This window comes from Toxorhynchites rutilus, chromosome 1, assembly GCF_029784135.1.
Source record: "Toxorhynchites rutilus septentrionalis strain SRP chromosome 1, ASM2978413v1, whole genome shotgun sequence".
Taxonomy (NCBI): Eukaryota; Metazoa; Arthropoda; class Insecta; order Diptera; family Culicidae; genus Toxorhynchites; species Toxorhynchites rutilus.
Window position 1 is genome coordinate 165,059,368 of NC_073744.1, and position 16,908 is coordinate 165,076,275.

At 37.2% G+C, this 16,908-nt stretch overlaps 1 protein-coding gene across 1 annotated transcript; it reads right to left on the bottom strand.

The window, feature by feature from the left end:
- Window positions 1-1,063: 1,063 nt before the first annotated feature.
- LOC129761575 (uncharacterized) lies at window positions 1,064-13,940 on the bottom strand. Its single transcript, XM_055759311.1, has 2 exons — window positions 12,938-13,940; window positions 1,064-1,131 (listed from the first exon to the last, which is right to left on the bottom strand). Exons 1-2 carry the CDS (start codon window positions 13,938-13,940, stop codon window positions 1,064-1,066), a joined length of 1,071 nt encoding a protein of 356 aa, XP_055615286.1.
- Between the last annotated feature and the right edge of the window lie 2,968 nt (window positions 13,941-16,908).

Here is a 16,908-nt window from a genome sequence, read left to right on the forward strand (position 1 = left end):
CAAGTGGACTGAATTTAATTCGCTGTATATTTACGAGAAAAATTTGCCAATTTTTAAACCACGACCTATCGTTTTATCGCATGTGATTTAAATTTCAAATGACGTAATTCTTGTAGCAACCAGTAGAACTTTTGAGGCTCTGCCCTATCCCACAAATCCTGTCTCCCTGCGGGGCATCGAACCGAAAAGGGTGGCTTTAAAAGTTTGAAACGCTCTTCTCGAAAGTCCATTAATTCGCTGGTCCTGGTGCTGCGGTTGGGCATAATTTTCGAACAAAGTTGCATCGGATGCATCCGCCCAATTTCCTCCGCTCCCACACATGTATGTGGGGTAAACCGAGGTGATGTAATCTTTGGGGTGCAGGAACGGAACCGAAAATCCATGGGAAAGTCGGTCGAGGGATTTTTTTTTCTAATTTACGACAAATTTCTCATAATTTTTGCTATCTAAAATCACATAAAACGGGGCACGAAGCTGAGTGATGTGGTGTGTGTGGGTGGGAAAAAAGAAGTACAAATGCGAGCGCAGAATATTGCTTCATCATTCCCGCCCATGAGTCCGCCAGCAGGGTATAAAGAAGAGCCAGTCAACGGGCGCGAAGATTGCCTCGATATGATGGGCCATTACGAGTCATCCGAGTAATCGGAGTGTTTAAAATTTATGATTGATCTTTTTTTTGTTGATGCGCACAAGTGTTCGCGGTTATATGAGTGGAAGAGAGTGTGCGAAATCATTTGCCTAATGGATATTTTACAGCTCACTTTGGGCAGAGTGCACATGGATCGTTTGAACATCCCTAGTTTATTTGAGGAATCTTGCAAAAAAGTACGATGAAAGTTTCATCTAATTATAATTAATCACTGTTTCTATTACGGCGGGTAAGCGCAAATTTTAATTAGGTGACGATAACATTGCTTCCGTTCGTCGGGATAGCACATCACGAAATGGTGAAAGAAGGACGCTTGAAATTTCTCCATTTGAGGAAGCACACTGATGAGAGCATACTAAACCTATACGATAATCATCCTGCTTACTGAAGGCTTTGAACAGACAATATCGAACTTTAAAAGTACTGTCTTTCTTTGAAGGCTTCCGCACCGTACACATCACGTAACTTTTTAGCAGCCAGCCCTGTTTTTTTCCGAAAATAATAAAGCAAAATATGCTCGTTTTTGGACTCCATACTAACATTGACGTGAAACTAACAATTTTCAACAAAAACACGTGCAATTTGCTTTCAAAATAAACTAAAAGTGACAGCTAACAAAAGTCAGAGGAACATAAAGCAGTGCATTTACCTCAGACATTCGCAAACACCATCAATGTCATCTATGTGTAAAACCGGCAATTATTTTTCAGGCAACCCAATACAAAAAATTGAAGAAAACAATTGAACTCAAAATATAGAAAACATAAAAATACGAAAAACAACAACTAAATTCAAAAAATAAAAAAAAACCAAAAAAAAAAATCAAAATCACAAAACCTAATTAAAATCCAGATAAAAATAAAAATTCAAAAAGTACAAATTAAATTTTAAAAATCTAAAAATATTCGAATAAAAATAACAACAATTGGAGAAATCCAAAAAGTTCAACAAAATCTGAAAAATAAAAAATCTAACATTCCAAAAATCTAACAAAATTATAAAAAACAAGAAGTACTTTTGAAAAATCAAGTAAATCCAACAAAATTAAAAAAACTAACGAAATAAACGAAAACTCGAAAAAAAAGAAAAAAAACACATTCAAAAATAAAAATTAAAAAAATCAGAAAAGATTTTGAATATCCAAAGCATTTAAATGAAAATACAGAAACAAATCAAAAAATCCAAAAAGATGAACAATATAAAAAAAAATCCAAAAATAAAAAAAAGCAATTTCAAAATAAAATCTAGAGAAGCAAACAAACTCGAAAAACACGAAAAGAAACTCTAAATACAGAAAAAACAAAAGATCAAACAAATAAAAAAGGGATTCAAAAAATAAAAAAAATTAAAAAACTCAACAAAATAAAAAAAAAAGTTGAAAAGAATTCTCAAAAACTCAAAAAATATAATTCTAATAAAACTAACAATAAATCGAAGAATAAGAAAAAAATCGAGGGGTTGTATCCGAGACACGACCGCTTAGGACGTAGGACTACGCATTCTTTTTTTTTTTAATTTGTTGGTTAAGCATTTCGCATTATTTGCGAATACGTCGAAGGTTCATAAATAACTCTTTAGTAAAAAGTTCCGGGGACGCTGAAAAGGTTTAATGGATTGCGTGGTTTTGTAGAATCATTTCGAGATGCCACGATTCTTTCTTGCCTTTGCGAGAACAATACAGTAATTGGTCATATTGCACTGAATATTTAACGAGAGACACGCGTCTAACAGATGCACACAGTTGCAGCGATAAAAATGAAACATCGCGAGGATGACCTTTATGAAAAATCGTTTCTCGACTCTCGGTCACAACTGTTAACAAAGCTACGAGCTTGTTGCATCAGAACAGAGCCGATGCCCATGAGAGCAAATACGAATGGCAACTAAAAATATCGAAGGTATGCTATTCACATGTACAGGAAATGAACAAGCTCTAAGTTTCGCTCAATGGAAACAAGCAACTACACTGCCAAACACTGATGTGTTCACCGCTCGAGGGAAACATAAAACACAAAACGAGCAGAATAAGCGACCGTCGTTGTTTCGGGCACAGAGAGATTCTAAGAATTTTTCTCAGAAGAGATGCAATACTTATACGCTAGCGACAGCTTACTTACATCGAAAATATTCTCTTTTCGCTATCCCCCTTCGTTGTTTCTATTCTTCTTCTTCTTCTTTTCCTTCATTTACTGAGACTTTAAATCCAACGATTCATTCGTCTCCGACTGTTTCTATTTCAGCGGCTACTTAAGTTGCTCGTTATTGGAAACTCTGTTCGGGAAAGCACACAAATGGACAAAACAAATGTATGGAGAAACGGGAATGCTTCCAATTTTCATCAATTCAAACCATATATAGACTATGAGATTGTAATGTATAGCATATCAAACAAATCTAAGAAAGTTCCCGATTCGATTGGTACGCAAATCGTTACAATCCGTTCGCAGCAAAAATAGTTATTAACGTAAACTTTATTTCATAAAAACGTAACCTGTTTTCTGATTTGGCATCCTTAATGTAAGACGTAGTCCTACGTCAAAAATAAAAAAAAAACAAATAAAATTCTAAAACAATCCCACAAAAAAAAAGCAAAAAAAGTTAAAGAAAAAAACTAATATTGAAAAATTATGATTAAATAAATTCAATACAATACAAACAATCCAAAAGAATTAGAAAAATCTAACTTCAAACTTCAAAACTAAAAAAAAAACATAAAAAAAACAAAAACTCAAAAATTAAAAAGAGCAATTCCACGCCAAGTCAGCCGAAAAGCAGCCGATTTTTTTCAATTTATACAGAAGGGTGGTGTCTAAGACATGACCGCATTGTTAACGTGAGACTACCAAATTATTGACGGCGAGAACAAACATTATTTTAATTTAAGAACAAGCTCTTTTATACAAATATTTGGTAGCACTGGCAAAGGGTCGAAGAATGAATGATTGCATGGAGGGACGCAAACGAATTGCAAAGCAATGAGAAGCCAATTTGAGCAAATGGACAACTTGACTCTCAACACTAACATGCACTGTTAATTGCTCGCTGTCTAGAGTTAAACTGAAATATTTAATCTATTGGAAATCCATGCAGTTTTCTATACTTCTTACATAAATTACCCAAAAATACAATTTTCCAAGGAAATCATCCACATATTATACTTCGCAGCATCTTTCACAGAATGTCAACAGAAAATCTGAGCCGATTCGGCAGAGTTCTGGTGGTGGTGGCGATAGCAATCGTTGCGGAATAAACTTTCAACTTCAGTTTTCCACCGAATAACACAGCTCTAATCAATGAAAGTTTTTTTCTTTACATCCGGCTTGAAACATGTTGTACATTGACTGCTATTTTCAATCGGGAAACGTCTAACGTCGTATCGTCTTCTTAGAACCACAGCTCATCCACATTAAGGTCACTCAATTGTGTCCAGGAAGTGCATTTAAGTGGAAATTAGCATCTAGAGCTCGACGGTTGTTCTCTAGACAAAAACTGTCTTCGACAAAGTTGTTACATATAATAAAGCGCGCATTTTGTCAAAAATAGGGTTACCAAAACTTTCGATGAAATAAAAAATGTAACTTCCTTATTTTTATAGATAGAGGTAGATATGGTTCGACAATGTTTTAGCCTCAGTTATTTTAAGCAAATTTGTTTACATCTCTTGAAATAACCGATATAGCGCTTTTTTTCTAAGTTGCGTTAGGGTCACCATAAAAAAAAACGTTTTTTTTGCTCTATCTTTTATATTGCAAATTTTACATGCAAACTGTCCTCAGAAGACTTACTTAGCTTACTAAGCTTACTAAGACAAACGTTTTGCGATGCAGAACTTGTCAATATCGTAACTTTACTCAAAGTCATTGACATTTCTTCCTAAAAAATACGCTCTCTTCATTCGCTTGTCATTCTTTTGGGGGCGAACATAAAAAAATGTTCGTTAACGGCATTTGAAAGAGCATACTTGACTCTACATAATGTAGGATTTCCAAAACTATGTTATTTTTTTGTATTTAAGTAAACTAAAATTGAAACCATGAGTTTTTGGGTGAAAAATGGATCAATAACATTAAGTAGAATTAAGATATTCACAAGTTCTGCATCGCAAAATATTTGTCTCAATAAGCTCTAAATGTAATTTTAATACGATTTTGATGTAGGATTTGAATTATAAAAGTTAGAGCAAAGAAAAACCCCTTCTTTCATGGTCACCCTAATGAAACTTAGAATAAAAAATGCTATAGCGGATATTTGAAGAGATAGAATAAAACTTTGTTCTACAAAGCTGCTTAAAAAAATTGAGGCTACAACATTGTCGAACTATATAGCCTCTATCCTTCTATCTATATAAGAAAGTTAGATTTTTTATTTCATCGAAAATTTTGGTTACCCTAATTTTTTGATAACATGAAAATGAGCACATGAAATGAGCCTATCACATGTAACAACTTTGTCGAAGACAGTTTTTGTCTAGAGGATAAAGATCTTCCATAAAGTTGTATTCATTCTAATAGCGAATTCGTTTTTAAAACTGAGTCAGTGCCAAACTGACTCTGTAATAAAAAAACGTTTTCAGTTTCACGAATGCGGTGGTTTGTTGGTGTGCGTTATATAGTCTGATTTGTTTATATTTACGACGGCAAATGTACAGTGTCGACGTCTGGTGGTGATATTAGTGCTTGGGAGGTAAATTGTTCTCCATCAGATCAGAAGGGCCAAGTGCAGTGTAAACATATAAAAGTTTGAATGAAAATTTTTACTTAATATTGTTTGATTACCTAACACATGTAGTTCTGACACTCACTTAACCATTTGTCGATGCATTTCCTGTTTGTTCCACAAATAATTACTATTATAATATAAAACCATCATTAGACACAGTTTTCGTTCAATATTCTGCGATATCGGAAAAAAACTTTTATTTAATCACATAAAATAAATATTCGATACGTTGAAGTAAATTTTCATTCATAATTTTGATTTTGAAATTTATTCCACCTGAATATCCATCATTATTTTCACCTCCCAATGAAAGCACACGTAGCTTAATGCCGTCTACTCTACTCTTCAAAATCAGAATCCGAATTGGATTACGATTCCAATAATACAAAAGCAAAAGCAGCAGGTTTTCCATTTTCATAGTCTTTATTTTTAGATTTTCCAAAACAATATTCGGAACTTGACAGTTTAGTATAGTTGTATTGGTGAACCCGAGTGCCAACCCGTGAAACATCTCAGTGCGAAACTAACAGCTTTCGGGGCGAACTAGTGCGACACTGAGTGCGAAACTGAGTGAATAAAAAAACGTTTTGACAGCAGTTAGTGCGGCACTGGGGTTGAAACTGAACAAAAACGAATTCGCTATAAGTTGCGTTAGGGTCACCATGAAAAAAACGTTGTTTTTTGCTCTAACTTTTATAAATTCTACGTCAAAATTGTATTAGAACGACATTTAGAGCTTATTAAGAACTTGCCAGAACTTGTCAATATCTTAATAATTCCTCTTCTTGAATGGCGTTAACGTTTCCTGTGAAACTTTTGCCGTCTCGACGTTAACTAGCATCATTTATTATTACTTAGTTGATATTTCTTAGGCCAAATAACACGCCTTGAATGTATTGCTCTAGAATCCGCGTGACCACAGTGCAAGTCGAAGGAAATTTCTTTGACAAAAAAATTCTGCATCGCAAAATGTTTGTCTTAATAAGCTCTAAAAGTCTACCGTTTTTTGCATTTGCATAGTTTGCATGTAAAATTTGCAATATAACAGTTAGAGCAGTTTTTTTTATGGTGACGCTAACGCAGCTTAGAAAAACGCGCTATGTCGGTTATTTAAAGAGATAAAAAAAACTTTGTTCAAAAAAGTTTTCTTAAATAACTGGGGCTATAGCATTGTAGAACTGTGTTTCTTATCTATAAAGATAAGAAAGCTAGAATTTTTATTTCATCGTAAATGTTGGTCACCCTATTTTTGACAACATCAAAACAAGCGCCCTATTTTATCTAACAACTTTGACGAAGACAGTTTTTATCTAGAGAATAACTGTAGAGCTCTAAATGCTAACTTCCACTCAAATGCACCTCCTGGACCATTGTGCACTGGTTCATATAGCGCACAATTCTGTAAAGTAAAAGTAAAAGATTCGAAGCTTTTATGATGTACATATGACACGCAAAGGTTTCTTTCTGCAGCCAAAATGCAGACGTTTACACTACATAGTTCAGCATGGGCTTGGAAGTGAATTCCAATCGAATATTCTTGTTTTTCGTTGTTTGCTGTTCCAAATCAGATAACCTGTAATGGTTCATTGTGGATTCCACACTTTCGAACAACACTTATGAATCACAAATGCAGCACTTGGTCGCAATTCGTCGGTAAAATGACTTTTTCGTTTAGACATGTAAAAATTAACTTGGAATATCGATACAAAACACAAAACAACCCGATGAAATGAAAATTCTGAATGAAAACATATGGAAGATCTCGTGGTAGATGCAGCTGTCACACTCTACACGCTTACAAAATTTTAATCACCAACAAAAAGTTACAGGAGGGTTGTGTCCGTGGGATAATCGCAGCATAAAAACAAACCATACGCATAATTCATTGCGCATTGCGTATTCATTCCGTATTCGTATTGAATGAGTAACTGGAAGAGCACAGATTGCTTGTGCCAGTTGACCAATCAAAACGCGTGATATTCGTGTAGATATTGTTTGACATTTTTTAATTGGTCGATGGTTAGTTTTATAAAATATATATTTTTCTTCGTTGTATTGAGTTATTAGGGAGTGCCTTAATCGATGGGTGCGAATACAGGTATACCTCGATTTCACGGACCCTCGATTATACGCACCCTCGATTTTACGTACTTCGATTTTACGCACACTTTTTTTCAAATTCGTTTTTATTAATTTTTTTTCATCCGAATGGTACATATTGCTCGGCTAAATACTTTAGGCCTCATTCAAAAATTACTTAACGTTGAAATGGCCGAATTTTGAGCCACCTTTTTTTTATAGATATTGGGTTGGGGAATAAGTTCGTAGCGTAGCTTTTATTTAAACAAAAAACAATCATTTTAACAATAAGTTAATCAACTATATATTCGAGGTCCATTCTTTCCGACAATTCACGACTGGTTTGGTGACCGTTCTCCTTTAAAAGTGATTTGAGACGTTTTCCATCGAATCCAGAAGGGGCGTGTCAGCGACGTCAAAGTAGACATTTTTGAACTTTGCTAACCATTTCCATGCTGTAGACTCGCCTATGGCACCTTCATACACGTCACAAACATCCCGGGCTGCTTCGGCAGCTTTTTGACCTTGATGAAATGCAAAGAAGCAGGTGTCGAAAATGTTGATTTTGTCCATTTTGTCCATTCATTTTACATACGGTTAGTAATACGTACAAAAAATATGTACCTTTTACTAATGTTTGCATTACCAAAAGTATTTGGTAGTTTTCTACCAAGGATTTTTCTGAGTGTAGGGCACCCATGTCACACACAGCAACGTCCATCGTGATAACTGTCAAACTCTCAAACTGGTGTAAATCAAGGCGCTTAGTATACAACCAGGTAGGTCAAAATGTTAAAAACACTCGGCAGTCATCTTAATCTAAACAAAAGTAATTCACAGTTCATTACTATATTGATTACATTAATTACGTTCAACGATGAAAGCATTTCGTCTATCCTATTTGCGTTGACAACACTAACTTCGTGTTGCGCCATTTGGAAAAGAAAGTTATAATGGATTTTCAAGATGAAATTAACACACTTTTAAAATAAATATTATGAATGAAAATGAACTTTTTCGCACCATTCTACAATCATCTTGAAAATATACTGATTCTTTGCAAACAAAACATAGTACGCTTGTGCACGATTTGTGAAATCTATTCAAGACAACATTCTATGATGCAATACTACTGAAATTATTGAGAGAGTGCATAATTAATTCAGGCTCTTGGGATCATTCTTTCTATTCAACATTTCAGATAAACAATCCCTTTTCCGCTTTCTGCCGTACTGTTTAAAACCACTCACCTAAACAACTTAGTGACCAAACTGGCGCACCTAGTTCCATAGATCTGCCTTGAGATCATCGAGTAGTTAGGTAGGTTTGGCAAAGACAGCTAAATTGCGCTGCAAATCCTTAACTTGCGAATCATATCCTTGCGAATACTTGCGAATACACCAGCCATTGATTTGACGTATTATATCGGAAGTAACTTCACGTAGCTACTCAAATTGGATTTGTAAAAGTTTAATGGTAAAAATGGTTTCTAAACACAATGATATAGTCTCGAAAGAAAAGAAGAACCGGAAGGGCATTCTTCTGACAGATAAAGTGAAGATTATCCATGATCTGGAGAATGGAATTGCAGTTCAAGAGATAATGAAAAAGTACCGCATTAGATCACGATCTACCATCTACACTATTCGAAAATCTAAAGTTAAGATAATGAAGAATATTTCAAACATTCATGGAAACATTGGTATGGAATTTAAGGTTTTATAAAAAAAATTCGAAAATTTATTTCGATTTATTCACAGCACACCGCAAAAACTTCAAATAAGCTAGTTACCCAAAGGTGGATGAAGCATTGTACCTTTGGTTTCTGCAACAAAGACAACGCCACATTCTGGTGAGTCAAGAAATGCTCCTAATTCAATCAGTTAAATTTTTCAACGAATTGGTAGGTGAGTCTAAATTTGGAAGTAGAGGTTACATTGACAAATTCACCAAGAGATATGAAATTCGCCTTTTCAAAATTACGGGCGAAAATTTGTCCAGCAATATGGCTGCAATTGAGGACTACATCAAGAAGTTCTCTACAGAAATGCAAATAAGAAACTTATGCCAGTCAGATTTTTAATGCCGATGAGAGCGGTCTATGTTTTAAAAGCACTCCCACAAATGCTTACGTTGATAAAAATTCAGTAGGGGCACCAGGAAAGAAAACTATCAAAGAACGTTTGACTTTTATGCCATGTTCTAACATGGACGGTACATTGAAGTTACCTCTGATGATCATCGGGAAGTATCTTAATCCTCGATCATTGAAGAATATGAAGGAGCTGCCTGTTTACTACACAACATCCAAGAACGCTTGGATGACACGTAATTTATTCAAAACTTGGTTTTTTGAGCATTTTGTGCCACAGGTCCAAATTTTTTTGACTGAATCAGGTCTTCCACTTCGAGCTGTCCTGGTGTTGGATAACTGTTCTGCACATTTTAATGCAGAGGAACTGAAAACTAGTGACGGTGCTATAAGCACTATGTTTCTACCCCCAAACACAACAGCGGCTATTCAACCTATGGATCAGAACGTAATCCAAATGATAAAATCACGCTATAGGAAGATCATGATGAGAAAGATTTTTGGTAGATCAGGTGAGTTTCATGACAATGTAAAAAGGATTAACGTAAAGGATGCGATATTTTGGATTGCGGAATCTTGGGATAAAGTTCCTCAATCATCGATAAGGAAGTCTTGGGATTTACTCTATAATATAACTGGCTGTTATTAAAAAGCGTCTAACAGAGATCAAGCAAAAAATTTTACACTCAAACGTGATAGATGAAGAGAATGCAGAGTTTGAAATTTTGAAGGATTTAGAAATCGTTGAAAAAGTACGCAATCCCACAGCAGATGATGAAATGACCGATACGATGGATTCCAGTTTACCGAAAGATAACACCATAAATATAACAGATCCTGTTGACCTTGATGATTGTTTTCAAACGGTTTCTGATGAATTGGCGTTGAATTCTGTCGACATAATGATCAGATATGCTGGAGAAAATGGCTGGTCGCTTAATTCTCAATTTTCAATGCGTGAGATGAGGTCGAATATCTTGGAGAAAATAGCAGATAGAAATTCATTTTGAGAATGTTTTTATTACAGATTCTTTACTATATTGAATTATTTAAAATTGGTCGATTTAAATGTGATGAGGCATGTTTAACGCAAATAAATACAAATTAAAAACTCCACTCTGCATAGTTTTTTTTTAATTATATATGTTCAGTTTAATTAATGAAAATGAGTGCTCCCGTGGTCGAGTGTGTAGCATCACACATTATCATGCCGGAGGATCGGGTTCGATTCCCATTCTGACCGGGGGATTTTTCGTCAAAAAAAAAAAGGTCTTCCGACCTGCACTGGTACACGCGTATTCTAGAGTTTGCCCCTCAGAATACATTCCAGACGTTTTATTTGGCATACGAAATTTCAAATAAGTATTAATAAAAATGACGTTGTATACTACGTTGTGACAGCATATCTTCCACTGGGAACGTTAGCGCCATTCATGATAAAGAATGTCTGTATAAAGTCTGAAATATCCTTTATTTATAACGGTCCCGAATGGTAGACCAATACCAACAATTTTTGATGAAGTCCAACTGTCTGAACTGTTTTCCCCACTACCCATGGATCAGGCTATGTTAATTTACTTATTCTTAATTACTAAAATTATTTTTTTTTCAAAAAAGATCATGCTTCGATTTTACGCACAATTCGATTTTACGCACATTTCAGAAACGAGAATGTATGTAAAATCGAGGTATACCTGTATATCGTAACTCCATCAGCAAATGACTGAGCAATAAACACTTGAAATTGGACAATTTTTACTATGTGGTAGATTTTTCGTTTTTCAATTTGTACCCCAATGTGTTCCGGAAAGACGTAATCCTACGTCAAAAGGTTTTTGCTCAAAAATAAAATACAAAAAAAATAAACGAATTATGATCAACAAAAATTAAACTTCTTATGAAAATAAAGACAGAGTATGAAAAATAAGTCAGACCGCCCCAAAAGCATCTTAAATCAGGATAGATGGTATCCCTAAATGCATAGCCAGATAATTCAGTAGAATACATAACAGAGAGTGTGGAACAAATGTGAGTAAGTTGAAACTCAACAACAAGAAACTCTCATTTAGGGAGACACTAATATACATCTTGGCAATATTATTGAAAATGAATGGCCAATCTATTACTGCAGTTGTAACGAAATTGCAAAAAGAGTTTTCCCTCCTGTTGGGTAGCTGGTTCGATGCCAATACGCAGGACCCTATCCTGCGTTTCGTCGACCTGGGACTGTCGCGGTTTTCCTTCCTGGGTTTATAATTTGGGGGGTGAGTAACCACCAAATAAACACAGCACCAACTTGAATATGCACTACAGTCTGTTTATTTATTATTGTTTATTCACAACTCATATATTTACAATTCATTCACATTTATATTATTTACAGGTAATTTTAATATGACATAAATAGTTTGACCGTTCCAAATGGCCGTTTCTTCCAACTCTCTTTTTTATAAACCTTCTATTTTTCATCTTCTTTTTTGTTTCTTATGATTTCTTGTTTGTCTTCCTTTCTCCTTTCTCCTATCTCTTTCTCTCTTTGTTTTGTATCATGGTTTTTTTTGTGTTGGTAAATTTCAGGTTTCCAAAGCCAACGAAGGTCACCCATGCAGCAAATCATAAAAGTGGGGGTTTACCGAATGTAAAATATTCTCGGATTGTTCAGTAACCAACATTCTCGCCCGCGCTGAAATTACTTAATTTCTGAAATGATAAATAAACCTCTCGCATACTGGATTGGCAGCTCTCCTAAATTTTCCTTGATGATATTTCTAAACCTTTTATCCCTTTTGTATTCCATTTCTCAATTATCGCATTTCCTTCCTAATTTCCCGATTATTGCATTTATCAAATCTTCAAATTGCCCAATCCTGGTTATTTCGTTTTTACCCTTTTATTTGTTTTGCCAACGCCGATAATCGATGCTTCTGCTGGAACCCTTTGGAGTCTCATAAGGTGACAAAACTGTTCTGACATGAAGTTGTCCTCAGATCCCGAATCTAGCAATGCTCTTGCAGGATAAGTGATCCCTTTATCATCTTCCACAAGAATGACAGCCGTTGCTAGTATAACCGATGATTCCTTGGTTGATATTGTGTTTGATGAAACTATTGCAGAAATGTTCGAATGTTCACCATTTGATTCCATTCCAGCTCCCCTAATTTCTGGTGAAATATTCCCTTGGTTTGATGACCTCTTCACTGCACAATATTGAGGTTTGAAGCATATCAATGTATGGTGTTTCTCCATGCAATTCCGGCATGCATATCGCGAGCTACAGTCGGTTGCTTGGTGTCCCCTCCGGAAGCAATTCCGACATAGCGAAAGGGTACGGATCAAATTATCACGAGCGGATATTGTCATCTGTTGGAACTTCGGACATTGGTAAAGGAGATGGAAACCTGGACAAACTACACATTGTTCCCTGGACGATATCAATGCGTTATGGCTAGTTTTGGCTAAAGGTATTTTCCCCTTGAATTGTTGTGAATAATCCTGATTCGCCTCGACGGATTCTTCGGGAAGTGAACTAAGCACCCTTATTCTCCTCTGTAGGAATTCCGTTAAATCTTCGATCGTATTATGCTCCTTTGGAGTAGAATGCTCCTCCCAGCTTCTGCGTGTAGTTGGATCCATTCTCGAACACAACACATCCAGTAGCAATAAATCCTTGTAATCGGCTGGTTGTACTAGTTGATCCAAAGTTTTAACGATACGCTCAAAAGCTTCTAAAAGTGACTGCAGTTCGGCTACCGACTCTCTTGTAACGCTTGGTAAATTAAAAAGTGCCTGCACCTGCCTACGCTTGAGCATCTTGCTATCATTATAGCGTTTCATTAACGCATCCCACGCTATCTGGTAATTCGCTTTGGTGATTGCGAGCGAGTCTATCAAAGACCTAGCTTCTCCTACTAAGAACCCCTTTAAATAGTGGAGTTTTTCTACATCTGGTAAGTCTGTTTTGCAATGAATCAATGTCAAATACAGATCCCTAAAGCTCAACCACTCATCAATGTTGCCATCGAAGGTCTGCAACTTGATTTGTGGGAGTCTAACGTGCTCATGGATTGGTTGTTGGTTGGTAATTGAAAGGTTCAACTTCTCCTCTGGCTCCTTGACCTTCTCAAGTAGCAAAGATTTCGCCCTGTAATAACGATCGCCAAATTCCGATCGTTTCCTGGAGTAGGTTTCGTCATCGTCATTGAAATCTTCGTGCATCTCGATCTCCATTGTTGTGTCGTTGATCTGATCCCATAATTCGTCCAATTTCTCTATACGAACTGTCGCTGGAGTGTCATCATCCATCGAGTCGACAAAACGGCAAATATCGTCGAACATTCCCAAAAGAGCCTTCAACCTCGTTTGAAGCGCCTTGAGTGAAGTATTCCGCGTGATTGGTGCCATAATTCCCAAAGTTGTTTCGTAGGATACGAAATACAAATTATGTAGTACTCAAAAACACCAGCCACGGCTGGGCATATACTGTGAACTGACCTACGGAATAATTGTTGGTTCTAGTATCCAAAAGCAGCGTGCCGGCTGATCATCGGAATCACATCTGCTGCTCCTCATTAGTAAAACGTGTAATTTTCAAATTCGAGTACCCCTCGGTTACACGTTCCACAAAATTCAATCGAATGCCAAACCAATACCAGTGTGCAAGATGGAAAGCGTGGGTGTAGTAAACAATAACAAACTCCAGCTTCGGCTGGACATATACAGTTCATAAACTGACCTTAACAAGAATAAGGGATTCGATGTGCGGTGATTTCTACGGTAAGCGGTGCGATTACCCGGTGTTACGATGTGATTTCGTACTTTGGTCCTCAGTGATGACAAAATAGTGCGATGACATCCGTTGGCCATATGATTTTGCCTTCGGCTGTGTTTGTGTTGTTTCTCCGATGGTGATATATAAACAAACAGTTGGTGTAGATTTTGCCAAAATGTCTCAGCAGCGGCTGGACATATCTCGTGTATATATTTACCTGGACAAACCAGGAATTGAAGCCGACGAAATGTTCTGTGATGCCACAGTGTACCGTATGTGTTGTGCCAACCCGTATTTTGACATTGATTCCCAGCGAAATGATTGATCGCGATTGCCCTGGATGGTGTGCGTGCGTGGATCCCGTATTGTTTCTGGAGAAACAGGAGTTGCACCCGGTGTTATGATGAATCAATGTATCGGTTGTGATCAAGTATGCTCGATGGATTGGATATGCCCTTGTTTTCGTTGATCACGTGATGTTGTTCGATGACCCCAAATGTTGTTTGTTTATATCTCATATCTTTGTTTGCATATCATTTCCTCTGGTAATTTATAAGGTAATTGATGATATAGTGATCAAACTAGTAAACAAACCGAGCCGTATTCGGTTGTGTGATGTGAGTTATTCAGCGGTTGTGTGGATGATTTTAATGAAGAATCGCTTTTGGTTGTGTGTGTTGATTCCGTTGTTTCTCGAGTTGTGAAATGTAAATAAACGCGTGGTGTAGATAACAATAATTATCCCAGCATCGGCTGGACATAAACTATTTGTTTATTTACCTGGACAACCAGGATTTTGAACCTGGTGTTGAAGTTGAAGTGTAGAATCGATTGTTTTTGATATGTTCCTTTCCTGTTGCCTTCGGTCGGATTTACTGTAGTGCGAGTCAGTATGATGTGGATTGGATATTATTGATGCCAGTTATTGGCTGGTGGTGCAGTGGAATTCAGCTGAGTTGGTTGTGATGGCGGATCTTCGGTTGTGTCGTAGAATAAACAATGGCGAATCCCCAATTCGCTGTTGTATTGGCCCAAGTGATGGCGGATTTTCCTTTTCGTTTGATATAATTTGGCTGCTGAATCCTTTCCGTTTATCCGGTTCGAAGGACCAATGTTGGGTAGCTGGTTCGATGCCAATACGCAGGACCCTATCCTGCGTTTCGTCGACCTGGGACTGTCGCGGTTTTCCTTCCTGGGTTTATAATTTGGGGGGTGAGTAACCACCAAATAAACACAGCACCAACTTGAATATGCACTACAGTCTGTTTATTTATAATTCACAACTCATATATTTACAATTCATTCACATTTATATTATTTACTGGTAATTTTAATATGACATAAATAATTTGACCGTTCCAAATGGCCGTTTCTTCCAACTCTCTTTTTTATAAACCTTCTATTTTTCATCTTCTTTTTTGTTTCTTATGATTTCTTGTTTGTCTCCCTTTCTCCTATCTCTTTCTCTCTTTGTTTTGTATCATGGTTTTTTTTTTTGTGTTGGTAAATTTCAGGTTTCTAAAGCCAACGAAGGTCACCCATGCAGCAAATCATAAAAGTGGGGGTTTACCGAATGTAAAATATTCTCGGATTGTTCAGTAACCAACACCTCCAGTGATCCGAATCAGAATAATTCAAACACCAACTTCCGCCCGCCACAAGCCGACAACATCTCATGACAAATGGGCTCCAGAAGTACACCAATGTGTACATAATGTTTCCATACCGATTCCTCCCTCTCGATTCGGTTACATTGTACCCATTTTAATTAAGGTCACCATTGTGTTCCATTTGTCAAAAAGCTCCGTCGGATGCGGGATACCGGGAGGGAGCGATGGGGAAGGATTTGACCGCAAGCGCAAGGAAACGAAAACAATAGTAAATTAATTAACGTTAGTCGTTCCATTTCAATATTACATTTGCTGTTTGTAGTAGCAGCCCGAGCGTCACCCGCGAAGTATGCAATGCAAATTACGCACACATACACTCACACACAGGCACACATTCCACCACAAAAAAGCCCGCACCCTGCGAGATGCAAAAGTCAGAAACACAATCAAACCGCACCAAACCTCCCTTCCAGCCTTCCTCGACCCACCGTGAGTGAGTGCATTTCAATACTCTGTGGGAGCCTATTTTACTACGTGCAGCGCCTACTTTTTGTGTGCAGCGCCGCCAACTGCTCCTCTCTCTCTCTCACGCTCACTCATTCACTGTGTGTGCGCGCGTAAATCGTGGTGAAAAGTGAAAGACCTCGAGTTGCAACTTGCGGAGGGTAAAGTTTCAATGAACCTGGCCATGGATGGGGGGGGGGGGGGGGATGTCACTCACTCTCACTCGGAGCGCGCCTGGAAGGTATGCATGGTGGCATCCTCGTGGCTGGGATGCAACGAGTGGTGCGTGCGTTCCATTGCCGCCAGAGCGTGTGTTATCAGCCCTTGACTCTTTCTCTCTCACTGAGAGAACTCACCGAACTGCTTATCAGTCATGTATGGCGCTGAGAGGGCGCTCACTCTCGGTGGTGAATGGACCTCGAAAAGGATTTGTTTTTGTGGATACAAAGTTACGCGCCTTCTGTGAACCGTCACCAGTTTTGGACGG